Source organism: Eleutherodactylus coqui, chromosome 1 (genome assembly GCF_035609145.1).
Source record: "Eleutherodactylus coqui strain aEleCoq1 chromosome 1, aEleCoq1.hap1, whole genome shotgun sequence".
Classification (NCBI taxonomy): domain Eukaryota; kingdom Metazoa; phylum Chordata; class Amphibia; order Anura; family Eleutherodactylidae; genus Eleutherodactylus; species Eleutherodactylus coqui.
Genome location: NC_089837.1, coordinates 223,739,016 through 223,760,838, shown reverse-complemented (window position 1 = coordinate 223,760,838; position 21,823 = coordinate 223,739,016). Strand labels below are relative to the sequence as shown.

At 42.8% G+C, this 21,823-nt stretch overlaps 1 protein-coding gene across 2 annotated transcripts in view; it reads left to right on the top strand.

The window, feature by feature from the left end:
* The window catches only part of AHI1 (Abelson helper integration site 1), a 185,961-nt gene that overhangs the window by 56,337 nt on the left and 107,801 nt on the right, over positions 1-21,823 (top strand). For both annotated transcript variants that reach the window (XM_066605823.1, XM_066605816.1), the window contains exon 18: positions 1,177-1,325. In XM_066605823.1, the coding sequence (XP_066461920.1) occupies positions 1,177-1,325 (149 nt within the window). The remainder of the gene's footprint in view (positions 1-1,176; positions 1,326-21,823) is intronic.

Sequence of the window (21,823 nt, the reverse complement as noted above, 5' to 3'; positions counted from 1 at the left end):
TAATGCCAGGTGCAACGGTCTGCAGAGCCGATTTTGAGAAAAAAAAAATGCCACTGCTAACAGCAGCCAACACACAGCTATCAGTGGCCCTAATAAGGACCTTTGGGGGGTCTTGAAGCCTACACTAACTACCAATTCTTTCCCTACAGCAGCTCCGGTATAAACAGCACTGTCCCTCATCTAACTCACCAGGCATCTGAGGCGAGCCGCGGGAGGGGCCGACTTTTATATTAGGCGAACACCTGATCTCGCCAGCCACTCACAGCAGGGGGGTGGTATAGGGCTTAAACGTTGCAGGGGGAAGTTGTAATGCCTTCCCTGTCTTTCAATTGGCCAGAAAAGCGCGCTAACGTCTCAGGGAAGGAAGTGAAAGTAACCAGAACACCGCATGGTGTTCGTTACGAATAACGAACATCCCGAACACCCTAATATTCGCACGAATATCAAGCTCGGACGAACGCGTTCGCTCATCTCTACTTATAATCCTTTGTTCACCTGATTCTTCTACTTGTTTCTGCATCACTCCAGTCCTGCACTGACAATGTGACATAATTGTACACTGGGGTCTGAGTGATTCAGGAACAACCTGGAAGACCAGGCGGAGACAGAAGGATGCTTAGCATAGGTAACAGCTTTATTCATTCACCTATAACAGCATAACCAATTGCAATGAATCTGCCGGAAATTTATACTTTCCAAATTTTATGCAGTCCTAAGCTCTCGCTCACGACCTGAAGGTTGCAAGTTCAATCTCAGCAAGGCTCAGGTAGCCGACTCAAGGTTGACTCAGCCTTCCATCCTTCTGAGGTCAGTAAAATGAGTACCCAGCTTGCTGGGGGGTAATAAATATAAATATTACCTGAAAGCGCTGCAGAATAAGTTAGTGCTATATAAATAACAAGATTTTTAAAATGTATTTATTTGTCCACTATGATAAAATCAGCAAGTAAAATGTAATGGCTAATTAAATGTTGTAGAAATAGGAGATATGTAAGTGTGATGTCAAATGTTTTGATAACTTATCTTCAATTAAATATTCAACAAACCATGCAATTTAGCCCAAACTATTATATAATACTATAAATGTACAGAAATTGGTGGATGCATTTGTTTAAAAAAACTTTAAGTTGTTAATGTTATATTTAATGTTTGGTATTTATTTTTTTTATAATTTAGTTGCCCAACTTGAAGCTGAATCGGCACAGGCAACTGATGATACAAATGGACAAAGTGGTTCCAATAATCTTACATTTCAAGATTCTGTCATTGTTGCAAGATCCTCTATGCGATTGATGAAAGTGAAGCAGAAATTGGATTCTGTTTTGGTATGTTCATTCTTTTCTCTCATCCAATTTCAGTTTCAGCTTGCTATGACTATATACATCTACTTGTTAGATATTATTTGTAACAGTGGAGGCCATTTTTTAATGATGGTTTCTGGTGTAACAAAAGTCGCTAAATTTTGAGCAAGCTTTGTTGGGATGGAGCTTGTCCTGTCTGGATTGACACATTTATGTATAATTTACACCAGAAACTATCATACGTTATACAATAAATGTACGCCTATTCATGTATTAAAGGGGTTGTCCCGCGCCGAAACGTTTTTTTTTCAATAGTTCCCCCGTTCGGCGTGAGACAAACCCGATGCAGGGGTTAAAAAAGAAAACCGGATAGTGCTTACCTGAATCCCCGCGCTCCGGTGACTTCTTACTTACTTGGTGAAGATGGCCGCCGGGATCTTCACCCTCGGTCGACCGCAGGTCTTCTGTGCGGTCCATTGCCGATTCCAGCCTCCTGATTGGCTGGAATCAGCACGTGACGGGGCGGAGCTACGAGGAGCCGCTCTCCGGCACGAGCGGCCCCATTCAGAAAAGAAGAAGACCGGACTGCGCAAGCGCGTCTAATCCGGCGATTAGACGCTGAAAATTAGACGGCACCATGGAGACGAGGACGCCAGCAACGGAACAGGTAAGTGAATAACTTCTGTATGGCTCATAATTAATGCACGATGTATATTACAAAGTGCATTAATATGGCCATACAGAAGTGTATACCCCCACTTGCTTTCGCGGGACAACCCCTTTAAGTACATGCTGTGCCGGAGGAAATATTATTAAGACTTTAGTTTTAAATGCTGCACTTAATTTCCCCCTGTAAGCTTATCCTGCTGATTACATATTGACATACCATACACATGTACAAATGGGAGTATTGTTATAGCAGGATGCTTTTTCTAAAATTACAGCCTTTACATGTACAGATATCTGAACAATTTCAGTCCAGTCAGACCAATATCTACATAAATGTGTGAAAAGCCAATTGATCTAATTAAAATCTGTCTCAGCTGCCAGAAAACATATCTGTTGTGTGTAATAATCACAGTGATTGTAGCATGTAAACAGCATCTGAAAGGTATCTGAAAGACAATTTCATCATAGGGAATAGAAAAGTTTTAATTTAGGATGATCATAACAGATGAGTAAGATGGAAATTGGTTATAAGCTAACAGTTTATCTATGTGTGTAAACGGCCATCTCGAATCAATTCATCATCTCTAAGATTGTCCTAATTGCTCAGAAATCTGTGTGTATATCCTTCTGTTCTTGGTGCTTTCCTCAAAGAAATTCACTGAATGGCTGTGAATGATCGAGCGCCATCTCTGATTAGCTGAGTCAACGGTGCTCATGATCCAATCACAGCACTCGCTGGAGGCGGGGTAGTCAAAGCCCCGTCACCAGAAAGAGAGTGCTGTGTCAACGCTAAAGACACGGCAACCTGCCACAGCCCCGGAGGCCAGCGCAAGGGACTCAGTCACCACTCGCTAGATGAGTGTTGCAGTTTTTTTCATGTAGTTTAGCCAGGGCTTATTTTCGGGGGAGGGCTTATATTACAAGCCCTCTCAGAAAATTGGGGTAGGGCTTATTTTTTGGGGAACGCGGTATGCACGTCATGTATAGCAGCATCAGGAGAACGCACATTAAGGTCTGTCCTTATGTGTCAATGAGTAGAGTAGCGCCACATAAGAATGAGAAGAAGCTCGGAGCAGACAGTAGAAGAGAAGGTGAACTAGAGAGATGGGAATAATTCTTTAAAAGAATGCATGCTCTGTGTGTAAATGTGACCTCATTCCTAGCCGATAGGCTGAGAAGGCCAGGTGGCTATACCCGTAGGAACCATTTATTTACTGCAATTGATGTGGTCATGTTTCCTTCTTCCATTCAGCAAATGGACCGTGATATTTAGTTTATGTTCTGCAGTATACCATTTGGTTTGAGTGTTTCAGATTAATAGATTGTCTAAGTCATATTGGTCTGAAATAAAAGCCTGCTTAACCCCTTAAGGACCAAATATACAACACTTGGTCCTGGGCTTTAATCCCGGCTGATAGCAAAAATATGGGTTCAGCTGAGAACCCAATGGAGAAGGTAGAAGCGTTTTTTAACCCCTTCTGCCTTCTCCTTTCCCGGGTACATAGTGCTCAATGAGCGCTATGTACTAAAAAGTGGAAGTGTTTCTTCCACTATGCGACCTGACAATCACATGACCGCCGGAAGCCTGCGTTACAGCAGAGCTGCAGGGTGCTAGCAGACCCTGATCAGCTCTGTCATTGATGATGTCACTACAGGGGATATTTTCTCCTGTAACTGAGGCTCCTATGGATACCCCAGTTACAGTGGAAAAGTGTCAAATAAAAACTATGTGAATGACCCCCAGAGGTCTTATATGACGTCATGGGGGTCATAGATGTTAAAAAAAAAATAATTACAAAAATAGGTGAAAAAAATAATTACGGAATAAAATAAAAATATATACATAAAAAAAGGAAATGACCTGAAGCGGATGCCGACCAAAACAGTTGCCATATGCGTCCTGTAATCCAAAATCATACATGTTATATATTAAAACAAAATGAGGAACCCATTCACATACTTTATTTTAGCGTAAATATGCTAATAAAAAAAAAAAGAAAACAACTATAGAAGTAATAAAAAATCTTTTTTTAAAGCTTTTTACCTCCAATAAAACTAAAAACTGGGTAAAAGAAAGTCCCCCCACTTCCCCTTAAGGGGTTAAAGAAAGTAATTCTATTGATATTGTTCGAACTTACTTGGAACATGCTATGCAAATGAGTGGTGGAATAATTGTCCACAGTGCCAACTATTTCAACAGTAGCCACCCTATAAACCAATATCTAACCTTTTCACAGGCCTTGCAATATGACTAGGGATGTGATCCAAACCTGAAGATTCATGCCTTGTACATACAGCTGATGTGGTGTTATTGCTCCTCATCAGTGTACATTAGGATATTCACAGAAAATGGCCGTTACTTACTGACTGAGGAGTGCATATAGATGCATCCTCTCACCATGCAGGTAGCTGACTACCAAATGGAGGAGCGAATTACACCTGTGCAGTACACCGATGAGACAGCCACTCACACAACCTCCTGATAATGAGGGGGGTGGCTGCTTGGTGTACACTCCCACACATAGTGGATACAGGGTGCCAGACCATTCTGATATATGTAGTTCACCATGCAGACCAGCAACCTATTAATAACGCCATGGTAATTCGGTGGGTTGCCCTGCATTTCCATCAGTGAATCACATTGGTAGGGACCCACTACAACGCAAGGAACCGTGAAGTGGTTAGTGGGCTCATGTATCTTGGCCAACATCCAACCAATGCCTTGCATTTATTATCTATCATTCACATGCAGTGTGGCTTTAAGACTCCAGGGGGAGCCCAGGGTGGCAGTACCAATGTGGTTCACTGATGAAATGCAGGGCAACCCTCCGAATTATCATGGCGTCATTAATAGGTTGCTGGTCTGCATGGTGAACTACATATATCAGAATGGTCTGGAACCCTGTATCCACCACACTATGTGTGGGAGTATACACCAAGCATCCACCCCCCTCATTATCAGGAGGCAGTGTAAGTGGGTGTTTTATTGGTGCCCTCACAGGTGTTATTGGCTCCTCCATCTGGTAGTCAGCTACCTGCATGGTGAGAGGAGGATGCATCTATATGCACTCCTCAGTCAGTAAGTAACGGCCATTTTCTGTAATTGTTTTTAATTCTTGATTTCCCCTTCTGTGATGCATTTACATTAGGATATTGGTTTGGCTAGGTGAGAGGCCATCAAAACAGTGTTTATTGTTTTTTGGATCTCTATTCATCATTTTCACTCTATTGACCTTATTCAGTCTATATGTGTGTGTCTTTACTCTCTTCCTCCTAGTTCAATATATTATTATATATTATGTCACTTTTTCGGGAATGTGACAAATGTTACCAACTTCAAACAGTGGGTGTTCATTCAATCTTGGGGTATATGGCGCAAAATACATGTGTTGGTGAAATTTCTTTAATTATGTTATTTATCTTAATGGGACTTACGGAAATCAATATAGTTGCTATCAAACTAACCCCATTCAGAGGAATGAAAAGGATTCTCAGGTGGGTTTTACATGGCCGAGAATCTTCCAGAAATACGAACCCCATTTTTTGGAATGGGGTCATACACATGAGTGATTCCCCCCCCCCCCCCCCCCCCCCGCATTGCACCTCGATGCAGGGGAGGGGGGCGCTTCATGTCCTATCTTGCTCTCGCATCGCCCATTGGTATCAATGGGGTCGGCTCAGCATTGCACCGCGTGCTAGGTGCATGCGAGTGTGATGCGAGGTTTACCCATTGAAAACAATGATGTCAGGCCGAGTTTCACAGCCCGATGTCACACTCCTCTATGTGAAATTAGCCTCAGTCTCAGAGATTTTTTGCAAAAAGATCTGCAGTGTGTGAATATTCCTGTATGGTTTCTGCCTGCAACAAAAGACTGAAATATTTGGAGGCAACAACTCCATTATTAAAAACCATTATAGTTATGGGTGGAAAAAAAAACCTTCTCACATCAATGCAAACAGCCTATTGTATTAAGTTATGTTTTCCTTTTCGTGTGACTTCTTTGTAGTTGTGTTAGAACAAAGCAATATTCTGAAGATTCCTGTCATTTTGGTTGTTTATTTTAGAAGTTAATTATTAAATCAACAGAGTGATGTTGCGTATGTAGTATCAAGCCCTGCAGATCTGTGTTACATCATTACTGCTGTTAGCTATCCAGGTGCTTATCTCTAGATTTCCCTTACTCAATCTTCCTTCTAAGCCATGAAAGAGATAATTCACTTTGACAACGTGTCCTATGTGTAAGCGGCATATTTGAATTAATTCTGAAGCCTACAGTTATATTATGGCTGTTCAACCCTAGGCACATCTATTCTTTTTGAAGATTGTTTTCACAAACTTAATGACTACATGTGACATTACAATTTGTGTAATGTTTCATTTGGTGGTACTTAGTGTTTGGGCTGCTTGTTTGGCCCAGCCTACAGAATATGGTCATGCTAAGCTCTCCAGTGATTAAAGTCCATACAAAAAAAATATTAAAAGGGTCGTTCAAATTAATTTCTATCTGAAGGTATCCTGTCATTGTACGACTGTCGGGAGAATAAGCACCCGAGAGCTGTATCAGCGACTATCGCTGCTGCGCTTTACAAACGAGCAATAGTGAATCATTCCAGCCCGCTCGCTTCAATTCACAGTAAGCAGGAGTCGCTCATACATCAAGCATTTCCTGTTTACACCAAACAAGAAGCCAATCAGCAGGCATTCCATGCCAGTGAGTGTATATATATCGACTGGCGACAAATTCATAACTTCTCGCCCAGTGCCGTGTTGGGGGCCATGTGTACAGGGAACGACAGTCACCTGAAATCTTCCATTTGAGCGATTTATTCGGGTGATTATCAGCCTGTGAAAAGGTACCTTTAAATAGTCTGCTCATGTAATAAATAACAATATGCGTATTCTCACCTATCATGACTCCCTGCTGTGTCCATGGGTCTACCCTGTGACATAGTGTTTGCTGGCTGCCTTCAGCATGTGTACAGGACATCACAGGCAGCATCAGCCAATTACAGAGCTCCGCGATCAAGCTAATAGATATGGATAGATATTAATTAACTCTTTAAATTAGAAATATTGCTCAATACATCTCTCATTTACCTCCTGAACGCAATGCAACATTAAAATAAGCACAAAAGTAGCCCATAAGGATTGTTGCAGCCAGAAAGCAGATGTGTATTACAAGTGAGAATATCATGAACAGTCCTGTCAAATTTACAGATTGAAAAGCGCTGTTCTAAATTTCCTGCTAAAAGGTTACAGTAATCCAGATGGTTTAAAGCTGTTGGACCGCAATTAATGTATGCCCTACCCACGGAATAGGGGATAACTTGCTGATCAGTGGAGGTCTCATTGTTGAGGTCCCCACCGATCTCGAGATCAGGACTCCCATGTCCCGCTCTGCCTGTTGCTTTATCCTCCCCAAAGTGAAGTCACTGTGAATGGAGTGCTGGCTAAAATGTTTTCTGAAAATAGATGCCTAGCACATTGTGAAAATGTCACTTAATTGCAGTTGAAAGGCTTAAAGGGGTTGTCTCGCGGCAGCAAGTGGGGTTATACACTTCTGTATGGCCATATTAATGCACTTTGTAATATACATCGTGCATTAATTATGAGCCATACAGAAGTTATTCACTTACCTGCTCCGTTGCTAGCGTCCCCGTCTCCATGGTGCTGTCTAATTTCGCTGGCTTCTTGCTTTTTTAGACGCGCTTGCGCTGTGCGGTTTTCTCCCCTTCTGCTCGGTCCAGGCACGAGCGGCGTTCTGGCTCCGCCCCCTTCTACGCGTCATCGCGTAGCTCCACCCCGTCACATGTGCCGATTCCAGCCAATCAGGAGGCTGGAATCAGCAATGAAACGCACAGAGCCCATGGTGCACCATGGGAGAAGACCCGCAGTGCACCATGGGAGAAAACCGCAGTGCATCCCTGGGAAAGGACCGGCGGCCATCTTAGGGAGAAGATTTTTTAAAGTCCTTATTTCGTCGGATCGGTGAGTAGCAAGCGGTTTAAAAAACGCTTTAATTTGCTATTTTATGCCAGGGGGGTGACAGGGGGAATGGGGTAAGGTAAAATTTTGAGGTTTGCCGCGAGACAACCCCTTTAAGACCCTTATACCTGGCCAGATAATCCGACAAGAATGTCTGCCTGGATATTTGTGTGCTCAATCATCAGGATTTGTAAAAGTGATCAGTAGTGATGAGCGAGCATACTCGCTAAGGGCAATTGCTCGAGCGAGCATTGCCCTTAGCGAGTACCTGCCCGCTCGAGAGAAAAGGTTCGGTTGCCGGCGGCGGGCAGGGAGCAGCGGGGGAGAGCGGGGAGGAACGGAGGGGAGATCTCTCTCTCCCTCTCTCCCCCTGCTCACTGCCGCAACTCACCTGTCACCCGCACCGGCAGCCGAAACTTTTCTCTCGAGCAGGCAGGTACTCGCTAAGGGCAATGCTCGCTCAAGCAATTGTCCTTAGCGAGTATGCTCGCTCATCTCTAGTGATCAGCTACAGAATGAGAAAACCTTCTATATCTTTTCAATTGCCCAGATGGAATTAAGAAAGAAACACTTATTTTAAGAAATAGAAGACACTGGTAATTTGGAAATCAAGGTCATTGGGACATAAACTGTTTGTTAATTGTAAGTCTTTCAAGTACAGTAACAAAGACAAACATAAGTGTTTGCCCAATGTTTCCCTGATTTAGGCATAAAATATTTGTGTAGTCTTTGATAGATTTAATATGTAACCTTTTATTGTTGTAATGTTATATTTGACCCCATGACGTCGTTTGATTTCCACATCTCTTCCTTTATGTGAATCCGGTTGCTTTGTGACTCGCAAATTGCTGTGGCCCAAAAATAACAGGTTTGTATTTCTTATGATTACTAGGGTGCGACAACTTCAAAGTCACAATGAGACCACGTTCACTTACCTTAGGATGGGGTGTAACAGGGCTCTAATTCAAACTTTGGCCTCTTAATTAGTGTCATGACCAAAGTCACCCTGTAGCCCTAAGCTAAATTTTGCACATTGTATTTTTTTTTTCATGGTTTGATGAAGGCATCCGTTCGATGCCGAAACATGTTGCCAATAATGTACCAATAACATCACATCCATCGGACTCTTCAGCAGCGTTTAGTATATCTCGTTTTCCTTTGACCTTAATTACTGTACTACTGCATTATCCTTTACCAGAAGCCTGCTGAAGTCCAAAACATCTCTCTACGTAGTTGTACCTGCATCGGAACCCCGCTGCCCTGCTGGGTGAACAGCATTCCAGTATTCTGTTTTCCTGTGTTAGGGCTCCTGCCCACTGCCGGATATTTGCTGCAGAATCTGGGGCAGGCATCCGCACCGCGGATCCGCAGCAATAAGCGCTCATAGCATGCTATGAGAAATGGATTCTTCCTCGACACTCGTGGAAACCAGGTATGGTTGACTCAAGCGGAGGAAAAAGTGCAGCATAATGCATTTTTCCACAGATTCTGTGCGGATGGCTTCCATTGAAGTCCATGGAAGCTGTCTGACCCATGGCTCTGTGTAGCAACAGCACGAGAAATTAAAAATTTTGGGAAAAAATCTGTTCGACGGCGAGACGCCGGATCCATCCGCATTACAGTTTACCTGTCGACAGACCAGGTACAGGACGTTGCTGCTGGCTTCCGTATGAATCATAATTTTCCTCAGTGATCCCTGCACTATGGAGCGCCTCTTTTTGTTTATTTTGTTTTAATTTTTGTTTGTCTCTTTTTCAGAATAATGTGTATTTATGACAAAGGGGTGGCCAAAGCCAAGGTGCCACACAGGACTCCGTCTAACCTAGACCTATCTTTGACAGCATCTGTAAACTGCCCTTTGCATGGGCCTGCTTTACAACTGTTGTGATATTCTTTGCAAAAGAGAAACAAATAGCATAGTAGGTAGCTTCCGATTAGGAAAAAAATGCACTTGTCTGCTATGAAGCAACTCATTTAAGAAATACAAGTTGTGGAGAGGATTGCTTAACACCTTTACAACAACAAGTAGTGGTGTTGGTTAACACAACCAGTATAGTATTCTTATTTTTTCACAATATATTTCTGCTTGCGTCAGGAAAAGAAACCACAATCCTGTCAAAATGATTGTTTACTACAGCTTTTGTTAGACAGAGATAAAACTTCACAAGAAAAGCTCATTTATCTAGCAGTAATACTTAAATACTAGGTCCAAGTTCAGGGTAGCCGTTTTACCTTCTGGCAACTCGATGCAAATTATGTAAACCAGAATTAAGCAAAGGTTCCTAGTTTTCTTGAAAATTATGCTCCTTTTAAAATAATGAAGTTAAAAATGTATAAGCAATTCATTTAGGCTGTGAGAGTGCTTACAGTAGGTGCACGAGCCACGAGAGAATCAGCTACTATTTGCATGTACGCTTGCAAGTCAAATAATATTCAGGTTCTACTGTTTGAGAAGCTGTTTTTGCCTTAAACAATATTAACCATCAGTTTTATAAAGTTTACCTGTTTTGGACAATTCTTTTTTCATTAGAAAGACATGCTGATCACAGGATATCCTGCTACTGGGGTTCTCCCAGTGGTGAACTGTAATCTGTTAGGGAACCTAGAAGGAAGCGTTTAATTTCTCTGCAGTTGGCCGCCTGCAGAAGGCCGGGTCAGATCCCGCAGCGGCATGCAGTGCCGTGCCCCTGCAGAGGCCTGCGGCTCACCCGCTCCCAGCGCCTTCATTCTCTGCTATGGGCCGGCCGCCGGACAGCTTGCGCATGCGCAGAGAGGAGCCGGCACCACTGACATTTCTGTGCGGGCCTCTGTGAGACCCGCATAGAAATAGAGCGTGCCGCGATTTGTTTTCCGCACGTGTTTTCACACGGACAAATCACAGCTGTCTGCCTAGGATTGCGTTATCTACTTCAATCCTATGCAGGCGAGCACGGGCGGAAATTCTGCAGGAAATCCCACTGCGGAATTTCCGCCCGTGTGCAGGGGGCCATACTGCCGCAGGAGAAATTAAATACATTGTATTTTGAATGAAGTTGTACTTATGTGATTGCCAGTGTGATAAATAAAGATGATGATTTTGTGCCAAAGAATCACTCTTAAGTAATGGCCCCTAGGCGATCTCACATCCATCTAATTTACTCTCCACTGCCGGTTGCCATGTGAAATCCGTCTCTATTAACAGAGACACTGACGCAGATTACAGGAAGTGGAGTGTTGTCAATGGAAGTATATAAAGGGTGGAGCTGCAGGAGAGAGACAGAAGCAAAGAGACTCACACAGACATGTGGATGCAGATAATAAGTGATTTACTGTCTTGCAATTACTGAAATCACATCTACACAGATGTTCACTATGATGCATAACTTGTTACTGTGTGCTACAGATGGAGAGAGAAGTTATCTTGTTCTGTTGTCTCCACCTTACAGTTCAGGTAAAACTAAAAATTAGAAATGGAGTCTTCAGATTGAGGCTAAGTTCACATGGGTGAGTGCGATATCGGGCCGTGAATCCAAGCCTGATATCATGCTCATCGTAATGTGATTTTTCCCACGGATGCAAGATGTCTTTATATCAAAATTACCTCGCATCACTTCGGGGAAGTAGCAATCAGCCGCAGTGGAAAATCGCAGAGTATCTCCTGTTGTTTTTAATGGGGAGACTTCACATTGCACTCACGTGCACCTAGCACACAGTGTGATGCTGCCTCTGGCCCCATTGATGGCAATAGGCGATGCAATGGTATGCCCAAAGATGGGATAAAATAGGTCAGCACTTCCCAATGGAATTTGTTATAGGTATGTATACCTCTGGTAGTAAATGTATTATGAGTGCTGTTGGCTTTTTTTGGTTTCTGTTTCTATTGTATGTTGCAGCCATGGTTTAACGTGTGCCTATAGATTTCTATTCGGAAGTGCTAATCTATTTTATCCGTTTTTTGTACAAATATGGTGGAGTTTTGGCTGCCTCCACCTGGTCGTGCACACCTGCCGCCCATTTACCCTCTGTCCCTCCTACTGGAGCATATGAATGGTATCCTACCTTCCCTGGTTTTATTTGTAGGCTTAGTCCCAAGCATTCTGAGAGGTAGGAACTCACCTTCCCAGGTTAAGAGTAAACCACCTGGTATTAGCGTTAGGACCCATCTGAGAGCTTGGTCACCTGGACATTAGTAGCTGGGCCAATATGATTTGATCAAATTATATACCAAGAACCTTGCATTATTTAATGTGGTTAGAGTATTTTATTATAGGTGTGTATACTTCTGATAGTAAATGTATTTTGAGTGCTGTTGCCACTTTTTGGTTTCTACTTCTAATGCCCAAAGATAGGACAATCGCTCATGTGTATGACCCCATTAAAAAGAATGAGGTTCATATTCCTGTGAGATTTGTGCACAAATCTCACATGAGAATCTCGCCCGTGTGAAGCCAGCCTAAGATTGGTGTGTGAAATGCCATTCTTTATAAATTTCTCTGTATGTCTTCCCTTAAAGACATCTGGCATTGATACCAAGTTGAATTAACTATTTAAAATTATTTTAAAAATCTGCTAAAAACACATTATTTCATGTTAGACTGCTTTATTTGCACACCTATTATGCTAAATGCCTTATACCTTTAATATAAGGCACATTTGTGTTATGTGTGCTGAGAAAAAAAACTTGATCCAGAACAAATTTACAAAAAGAAAGCATGCAAAGCAAACACAAAACATGTAAGGCAACGGAATGGAAAATCACAATGATCTGAGTTCCTTTTGCAAAGTTGTTCACCCTGGGGTGATGCAAGGTCATTTCTAGCACATGCCTAATTTGTGATCGGTGAGGGTCCACCACTCACTCACTCACCAATCAACACAAAGCCATGCCTTGATCATGATATGAAAAATGATGAAAAGGGTCTAAAGACACATAGTAAATGTGATGCAAAGCATGTACTACAGTTTTGTAGTGCAATTTGTGCTAGAAAACCTTCATATTTTGAACAGTAAATCTGCCCTATGTATTTTTATCGTTACTTTTTAGAAAGTGGTCTACAAATGGCATAGGCTGTTATACCTGTGGGCTAGCTTGTGTGTTATTTTGAAGCCTAACGCGTGTGGATATCCGCAGCAGAAGACATGCAAATGGTTGCAAATTGCATATGGTCGTGTATGCGTGTGACAGCGTGGAAGAACAAACGCAAGCAGGGAGTGAGTGACATTAGAAAGTTGCTTAACCCCCTGTAAACGCCCTTCTACTGCTCAGGCGACCGCCTGGTGATATTCTCCTGTGCTGCCATAGTAAGAGCTGTACTAAGAGCCTTCAGAACGGGATACAGGCTCTAGGCTTGGCTGGATTATACTATTTATTTTGGAAGTAGCATAAACCACTTTAAAGAAGAAAAACCCTTATTCTTGTGGAGGAAGAGCCCAGAAGAATAAGCGGAGGTCACAGAGAGCAGTCTGGATGGGTTTGTTACTCCCTAGACTCTGCCCACAAATTCTTGCCTTTTTTTACCATTTGTTATCTTGTCTCTTAGGAAATTGCGTACAAATCCGCATCCATATGCAATGTTGCATATGCACTGTAGATCGAACGCATGCATAGAGATCAATGGAACTCATACTCGCGAGGTCCATGGTAAAATTGAGCATGCTCCTATTCTTGTACCGCTTGCGGAATCCGCAATTTCTTACCGCAAGTGTGAGCGAAACATCGAAAATCAATGTCTTTCAATGCCCGTGTATTACCACATATCATACGCACGGATGGCGATCATGGAATTCAAATCCGCTTGTGTGAGACCGGCTTTAACCCCTTCCCACTCCAGGGCGTAAGTTTACATCCTGACAGCGGGGTACTTCCCGCAACAGGCCGTAAACTTACATCCTGGGGATAGCGCGAGATCACTCATGATCTCGCGCTATCCCGCAGCGGGGAGATGCCCCCCCCCCGCTGTTAACCCCTTCCCTGCCGCGATCTATGTAGATTGCGGCGTGGGAGGGGTTAACAAAGGGAGTGCGCTCCCTCTGTGACGTCACTGGGCTCTGGCGATATAATCATATTGCCATAGCCTATGATCGCTGTATAAGCGATAAGGCATGGCAGGGCAGTAGCCCTGCCATGCCTTATCACAGCGATCGTCAGTGCTGTGCTGTAAGTGCCCCAGAGGGACACAAATTGTGTAAAGAAAATAAAATTGAATAAAAAAGAAAAATGTAAAAATAAAAGTAAAAAAAAACTTTTTTCATGCTTTTTCTCATATTGTCATAAAAAGAATTAAAACCCCACATATTTGGTATTGTCGCATCCGTAACGATGCGTACAATAAGCTGCACATGCTTTTGACTGTGCACGGAAAAAAGCGTAAAAAATAAAACTGAGGCAAAATGCTAATTTTTAGCATTTTGCCTCCCTAAAAACGCAATAAAAGTGATCAAAAAAGCCATATGTACCCCAAAACGGCACCAACAAAAACTGCAGCTCGTCGCGCAAAAAATAAGCCCTCACAGAGCTCCGTACATAGAAAAATAAAAAAGTTACAGGGCTTTGAATGCAGCGATTTAGGGGAAAAAAAAAGATTTCCGAAAAAAGGGTTTCTATTGCAGAAAAGTGGAAAAACCTAAAAAAGTAAGAATTTTGGTATCGTTGTAACCGTACCGGTCTGCAGAAAAAATGGAATGTCTTATTTATGCTGCATGATTAAAGCTGTAAAAAAAAAAAATATATATATATATATAGCAGAATTGATGCGTTTTCTCTCCCTGCTATCATAACAAAAAATAATAAAAGTTTTACAATCTAGTCAATGTACCCAAAAATAGCACCATCAAAAACTACAGCTTGCCACAAAAAAAACAAGCCCTTATACGGCCGCGTCGACGGAAAAATAAAAGTTGTGGCTTTTGAAAAATGGAGAAGAAAATCCGCCAAAAATCGTTGTGTCCTTAAAGGGGTGGTCTCGCGAAACCAAGTGGGGGTATACACTTCCGTATGGCCATATTAATGCACTTTGTAATGTACATTGTGCATTAAATATGAGCCATACAGAAGTTATTCCACTTACCTGCTCCGTTGCTAGCGTCCTCGTCTCCATGGTTCCGTCTAAATTCGCTGGCAGCTTGCTTTTTTAGACGCGCTTGCGCAGTCCGGTCTTCTCCATTCAGCACGAGCCGCTTCAGTGTGCTCCCCGCTACAGCTCTTCTGCGCATGCGCAGACGAGCTGTCACTGCTCGGGAGCGCGCTGGAGCGGCCATTCTGCACCATCCTCTGTTAGAGGAAGGTGCAGAAACTGGAGCTGCCCAGCGGAGAAGCCCAGCCCAGCCCAGCCGCCCCGAGAAGCCTCCCAGGTAAGTGATGGGTCGGGGGGGGGGGGCTGCCGCTGCGCCGGGCTGCGCCGGGCGGGGGGGCTGCCGCTGCGCCGGGGGAGCTAGCGCTAGGCCGGGGGGGCTGTCGCTGCGATGGGGGGGGCTGTCGCTGCGATGGGGGAGCTAGCGGTGGGCCGGGGGGGCTGTCGCTAGGCCGGGGGAGCTAGCGCTAGGCCGGGGGGGCTGTCGCTGCGCCGGGGGAGCTAGCGCTAGGCCGGGGGGGCTGTCGCTGCGATGGGGGGGGCTGTCGCTGCGATGGGGGAGCTAGCGGTGGGCCGGGGGGGCTGTCGCTAGGCCGGGGGGGGTGTCGCTAGGCCGGGGGAGCTAGCGCTAGGCCGGGGGAGCTAGCGCTAGGCCGGGGGGGCTGTCGCTGCGATGGGGGGGGGCTGGGGAGCCGGGGGCTAGCGCCGGTTACCTGCTGTCTGGTCGGCGGCTGCGGGGCGTCTGGTCGGCGGCTGCGATGCGTCCGGTTGCCATGGAGACACAGCTGGCGGCGTCTCGGGAGCGCGCACGTCGGGCTGCAGCGAGCGACGGGGAAAGAGCCGGCGGCCATCTTGAGGAAACTTTTATAAGTTGCTGAAACGCTGGAACGGTAAGTACGAACCAGCTAGAAATGTCATTTACAGGGGGGCTTTGTAATGTATGTTTAATGGGGGGGACTGGGCAAAAAAAAAATTAACTGCTTCCTCGAGACATCTCCTTTAAGCCCAAAATAGGCCATGTCCTTAAGGGGTTAAAGTTGCAAATAAAAATGGTATTCTACTGCTGGCAAGATTCGATGAAATCTACTTTGCACTTGACTTCCCAAACACCGTCGTAATATCCAGGAACCTGTGACAATTGTCAGACATTAAATTATTGTGTTACACTGTTGCTACACTATCTCTTCTCATAAAATACTTAACGATAGGGATACTAGAAACAATTACATGTCCATACAAACACAAGACATTAAGTAGTATGAAAGACATATATTCAGCAGTGCTTAAACTTGTGATTGCCCTTCTATTAATTGATCACATCTGCTTGCTGCCTCTAATATTTGTTTATATGGTACATCCCCTTGATTATGACTGAATTACTATAGAAATGGCTGGCAGAAGTCCCAACATCACACCCACACAGAGAGAATGCACCTGTGCAAAGATTGCCGCTCGAGAACACCTGTCACAGGGACTGCTTGGGACAATTCCATAACATAAATGTAACAATGGCCTACACATAAAGTCAGCCCCCACACACTGGAGTCAAAATGCGGAAGTAGAAGTGCAAAACTAAATATAAACTCTTACAGAGCTTTACACCTACATTATTCTCGTTCTTAATCGTGTGGGCACTCGCTTAAAAAAAATCTTTTATATAGTAGATTTATATGACTGCTTAATACACAAGGTCAGCACTTTTCTATCAAGCTAAAAAAGACAACAGGGACAGAAACCTAATGAAATGCAGATCAAAGCTGTTTTTGTGGATGGAAAACAGGATAGAATCTGTACTGGATCACAAAAACGAAATGCCAACAGAGCTGCCGTGTTTCCCCGAAAATAGGACAGTGTCTTATATTAATGTTTGTTCAAAAAGGTTTAACTTTTTTACTTGTATAGCTGCCTGGACACTATTTAAATTGACTTTTTAAAATTAACTGTTAGCAGGGCTTAATTTCGGAGTAGGGCTTATATTTTAAGCATCCTCAAAAACCCTGAAAAATCATTTTGCATCCTCAAAAATTCTGGAAAGTCATGCTATGTCTTATTTTCAGGGTATGTCTTATTTTCAGGGAAACAGGATATAGTCATGTCTGGCTGGTATGAACTCACATACTACATAAGGGCTTGTTTACATCAACGTTTGGGGCATCTCCTAGCCGAATGGTTATGTCCTATGACAAAACCGTGTCGAATTGGCTGTAATGGGGGTTTGTTCGATTTCTGACCAACAGTCCAGCATTTTGCAGAGGCTACAGGATGAAATAATGCAGCTTGCTGTGATATTTTGTCGTGTTTTTTAGTGAAAATCAGCGACCGGGGCTCCAAACGGAACCTTCAATGCTGATGTGAATAAACCCTTTGTTTTGTATATTTTTTGGTTTAACCCCTTCAGTGGCGGGGTTTTCTGACCACCCATCAGACCCACCAGGGCAGGTTTTTTAAATGGACCAATCATTTAATTTGAACTAATTTTGCAGTCGCGTTCCAAGACCCATAACTTTTTCATTTTTCCATTGACACTGCCATATGAGGGCTTGTTTTTTGCGGGACAAGATGTATTTTTTGATGGCATCATTTTTGGGTATATGTAATGTATTGAGTAGCTTTTGTAAAAAAAAATTGTAGGGAGATTGGGGGAAAAAAAAGAAATTCCGCCATTTGTTTTTTGGATTTCATTTTTACGGCGCTCAGCATGCAGAATAAATAATGTGATAACATTATTCTCTGAGTCGCATGATTCCGGCGATACCAAGTTTATACAGTTTTTCTGTTTTGCTATTTTTGTTTTGTTTTTTTTAAAGGTTTTCTTTTGTGTCGCCACATTCCAAGAGCCGTATTAATTTTATTTTTCCGTTGCCAGAGCCCTAGAAGGCCTTGTTTTTTGCGGGTTGAACTCTAGTCTTCAGTTATCTAATTTTTAGGAACATGTAAAATTTTGATTGCTTTTAATTTTATTTTTTTCCCGCACAATTTCCACCCGTGCCCGTCTGCATAGGATTGCATTAGATAATGCAATCCTGGGCAGACGGACATGATTTGTCCGCATGAAAACACACGCGGAAAACAAATCGTGGCATGCTTTATTTCTATGCGGGTCTCGTGGAGGCCTGCACAGAAATGTCAGTGGTGACAGGCCGGCTCCACTCTGCACATGCGTCAGCTGGGCGGCAGCCGGCACACAGCGCAGAGAGGAGACGTTGGGAGCGGGTAAGCCGCAAAGCTGTGCAGGGGAGAATTCTCGAAGCCGGATCCGACCCGGCTGTCTGCAGGTGGCCTTAAGAAAAAAATGGTACTGCATCATGAAGTACAAAGTACAATCATAGCTAAGATGGGAATACCGTTCAGTATGTGCTTCGATAACTCAACGGACAGTGCTACGCTAGATCTCTAGCCCCCATAGAAGGGAGTGACCATTATGAAAGGTGTGCGGTAGGCTGTCTGGTCACATATCACTCATTCTCAATAGTAAAAGATGCGATTCATGCAAAAAAGGATCATTATTATTGACTTTTGGGTGGAAGTTTGTGAACTGTTCGTGTGGTGCTGTGGTGAAAGCGTATTGTGAATGGACAAATGGCACTGTTGGGAATAACTGACATGGAAACTATGGAGCATCATGTGCCATTGATGTGAGAGGTGAATGTTGGCTACGAAGGTGAGCAAGGGCTGACCAATACCCTATAGTGGAGCAGCTCACTATGAAAATGAACCAGCAAACCCTTCTGCAATTGGGGCGCTGAAGCAGACAGTCACTGCACCTACGCTACCACAGGTACAAAAAGCTTCAATTTGTATGGCAGGATTGGAATTCGAGTACCACTGACCGGCAAAGGCTTGCCTTCTCCGAGGCGTCACGTTTTCTGCTTCATAGAATTGATGGAAGCTGGCGTGTCAGGCGAGAATTAACACCCTGCAACCATTGCTGGAAGAATGCAAACTGTTGGCGGCAGCGATATGGTTTGGGAAATTTTTTTGTGCCATTCATCTATGTGGAAGGCAGTTTGAACCAATTTGGTTATGGATCCATCTTAAGATTAAATACACCAAAACATGCTGTTTGTCTTCCCTTGGGCAGATGGGATCTTACCAGCAAGACAATGTGACATGTCACATGGCTAGAAATGTCTAAAAGTTGTTGGAAAAGCACACTGAAAATTTCCCAGTATTTCCCTGGCCCCTTTATTCCCTAAACGTGAACCTAATTGTGCATCTGTGGGATGACCTTGATCATCGCGTCCGCTGTATTGATCTTCTCTCTGTAATACATCGGCAGCCTGCAATGCGATCACGGGGTGCCAATGGATCCCCATGGCAGCCATAGACCTCATTCAAGTCTCCAAATTTGTCAGGCATGTCAGCCGTGCAGTATAAGGTTTTATATTACCCATGCCCTTCCCAGCATACCATTCGGAAAACTCAGTATTTGTATGAATGCTGATTTTCTGCAGTGTCCAGATACTTTTGTAATACAGTGTATATTGACACATGGATAATGACTAATACTATAAAAATATGTCCTTTCTCACACACTGTCAAAAAAAAAAAAAGTGAAATTTGATATTTTTCTTTTGCTTCCCGAAAAATGCAATAGAAAATGATCAAAAAGTCACATGTACCTCAAAATTGTACAAAAAAATTCCTACAGCTCATCTTGCAAAAACAAGACCGCCCACAGCTCATTTGGTAAAAACAAAGATGTTATGAGTCATGAAAGGTAGTAATGCAAATGCAATTATTTTTTAATAAAAAGGGCTTTTATTGTACCAAAGTAATAAAGAAAAAAAAATCTAAAAAATATTATATCAATTTGCTATTTCAATATTCAGTTCGACTCAACAAATAAAGTTAAAATCTTATTTTTATAAGCCACAATAAGCGCAATTAAAAAAACTGTCAAAATTGCAGTTTTTTTCTCAATGTCTTGCAAAAAAAATGCAAGGATACGCTATCAAAAAAATTGTAAAGTCCCCAAAATATCACCAATCGAAACTACAATACCTCACATTGCTCCATTGGCATTAAATTAAAAATATTATTGGATTATGGAATGTGGCAATAGAAACACAATTTAAAAAAATATATACTTTTTTGTAGAAAAAGTAGTAACTAATAAAAAAACAATATACATTTGGTATTGCTGTAATCGTATTGACCCACAGAATAAAAATAACATTTAATTTATATTGTATGCTGAACCCGGTAAAAGAATACCTAAAAAAAAACATTTTTTTTTTCTTCCATCTTCTCCAAGAAAAAAACGAATAAATGGTAATCAATAGATTATACGTACCCCAAAGTGGTAGCATTTGAAGATAACACTTGTCCCACAAAAACAAGGTCTCATATGGCCATGTTCACAAAAAAATAAAAATGTTATGGCTCTTGGAACGTAATGAGGTAAAAACTAAAGAAAAAATTTAAATTGCCTGGTCATTAAGGTGCAAATAGGCCGGTTGCCTTCCTACAGCACCATAAACTTTGTTATGGTGCTGTTAGGGCATGTGACGAGGAGTCGGGTGATGTATTTTTCTATACTCGCCAGTTCCTGCGTGGTCACCTGAGGAAGCTCACGCAGTGCACCAAAATCTGATTCTTTAGATTGCCACGCATGTGCTTACCCATAGACTTGTACAGAGAATGCACGCACGGTAATCTGCGGGGAGCAAGTGAGTTTAAAAAATACATTACCCTAGAACAGAATGATAGAATATACAATCTTACGCGCACATCTTCTATTTGTAGTAGGTTTCAGGAAACAGGATTCAAGATCCTCTCTCGGTGGTAAAGGGTGCCCGCCCGCTTGCATAAAATTATACCCTCAGTATCTCCACTATGCTGGAGACGTGGGTTGGAACAGGGAACCTTACTCCATATATTCTGAGATTGCCCAGTGTTGGCGAGTTTCTGACGTTTGGTGTATAGCATCTAAATTTAGTTTGACCTTCCCAATTCACCTGCATTCTTCTGCATCTGAGTGATATCCCAATATCTGTTTACAAGCACTCCGTAATGTGGTTAACGCAGCAAGAATCTGCATTCCAAAATTATGGTGACAAACCTCCCCACCTTCTATTTCATTATGGTTCAACGCAATTTAAGAGATCATAGAGATGGAGGATCTCACTGCATCCATTGGCGAAACGTAGGCAAGATTCTCCAAAACATGGCATTACTGTATTAAATTCCAAAATCCCATGGAATTTAGAACCCTGTGCAACAGCTAACTCCTTCAAGATTCAATTTAATTCTCTCCCCAATGCATCAAAATTATTTTTATTTTATTTATTTTTTGTTGTTCTGTTTATCCCTCTTCTCCTCCCTCCCTTCCTTCCTAGTCCCATCTCCCACACTACCCTGCTTATCCTGCAGTAACCTACTATATTAAGTAAAAACCTTTTGTTTTCCATATTAGGTCTGCCATTTAATCATAATAGAGGTCCACTCAAATAAAAAGATTTACAACAACAGCGCTTTGCTGCACAGACTTCTGTGAATCCTAAAGACCCTTTTACACACAACGATTATCGCTCAAAATTTGCTCATAAGCCATCTTTTGAGCCTTAATCGTTGTGTGTAAATGTGTGCCTATCGCGCACTTACAGTGCACTTATCGTCCATCGCTGACTTCAGGTCCGCATGAAATCCTCGTCCCTCAGAACGATAAGATAATATGAACCACACGCTGTGTTCTCTGCAGGCAGCACTGATAACATTCTTTAACAGCTGTTAACAGCCACCATCCAGCTGGAGAACAATATTGATGTATTTAGAGAACAGACCACCTGCTGTTCTCTAAATATATGCAATGAAGT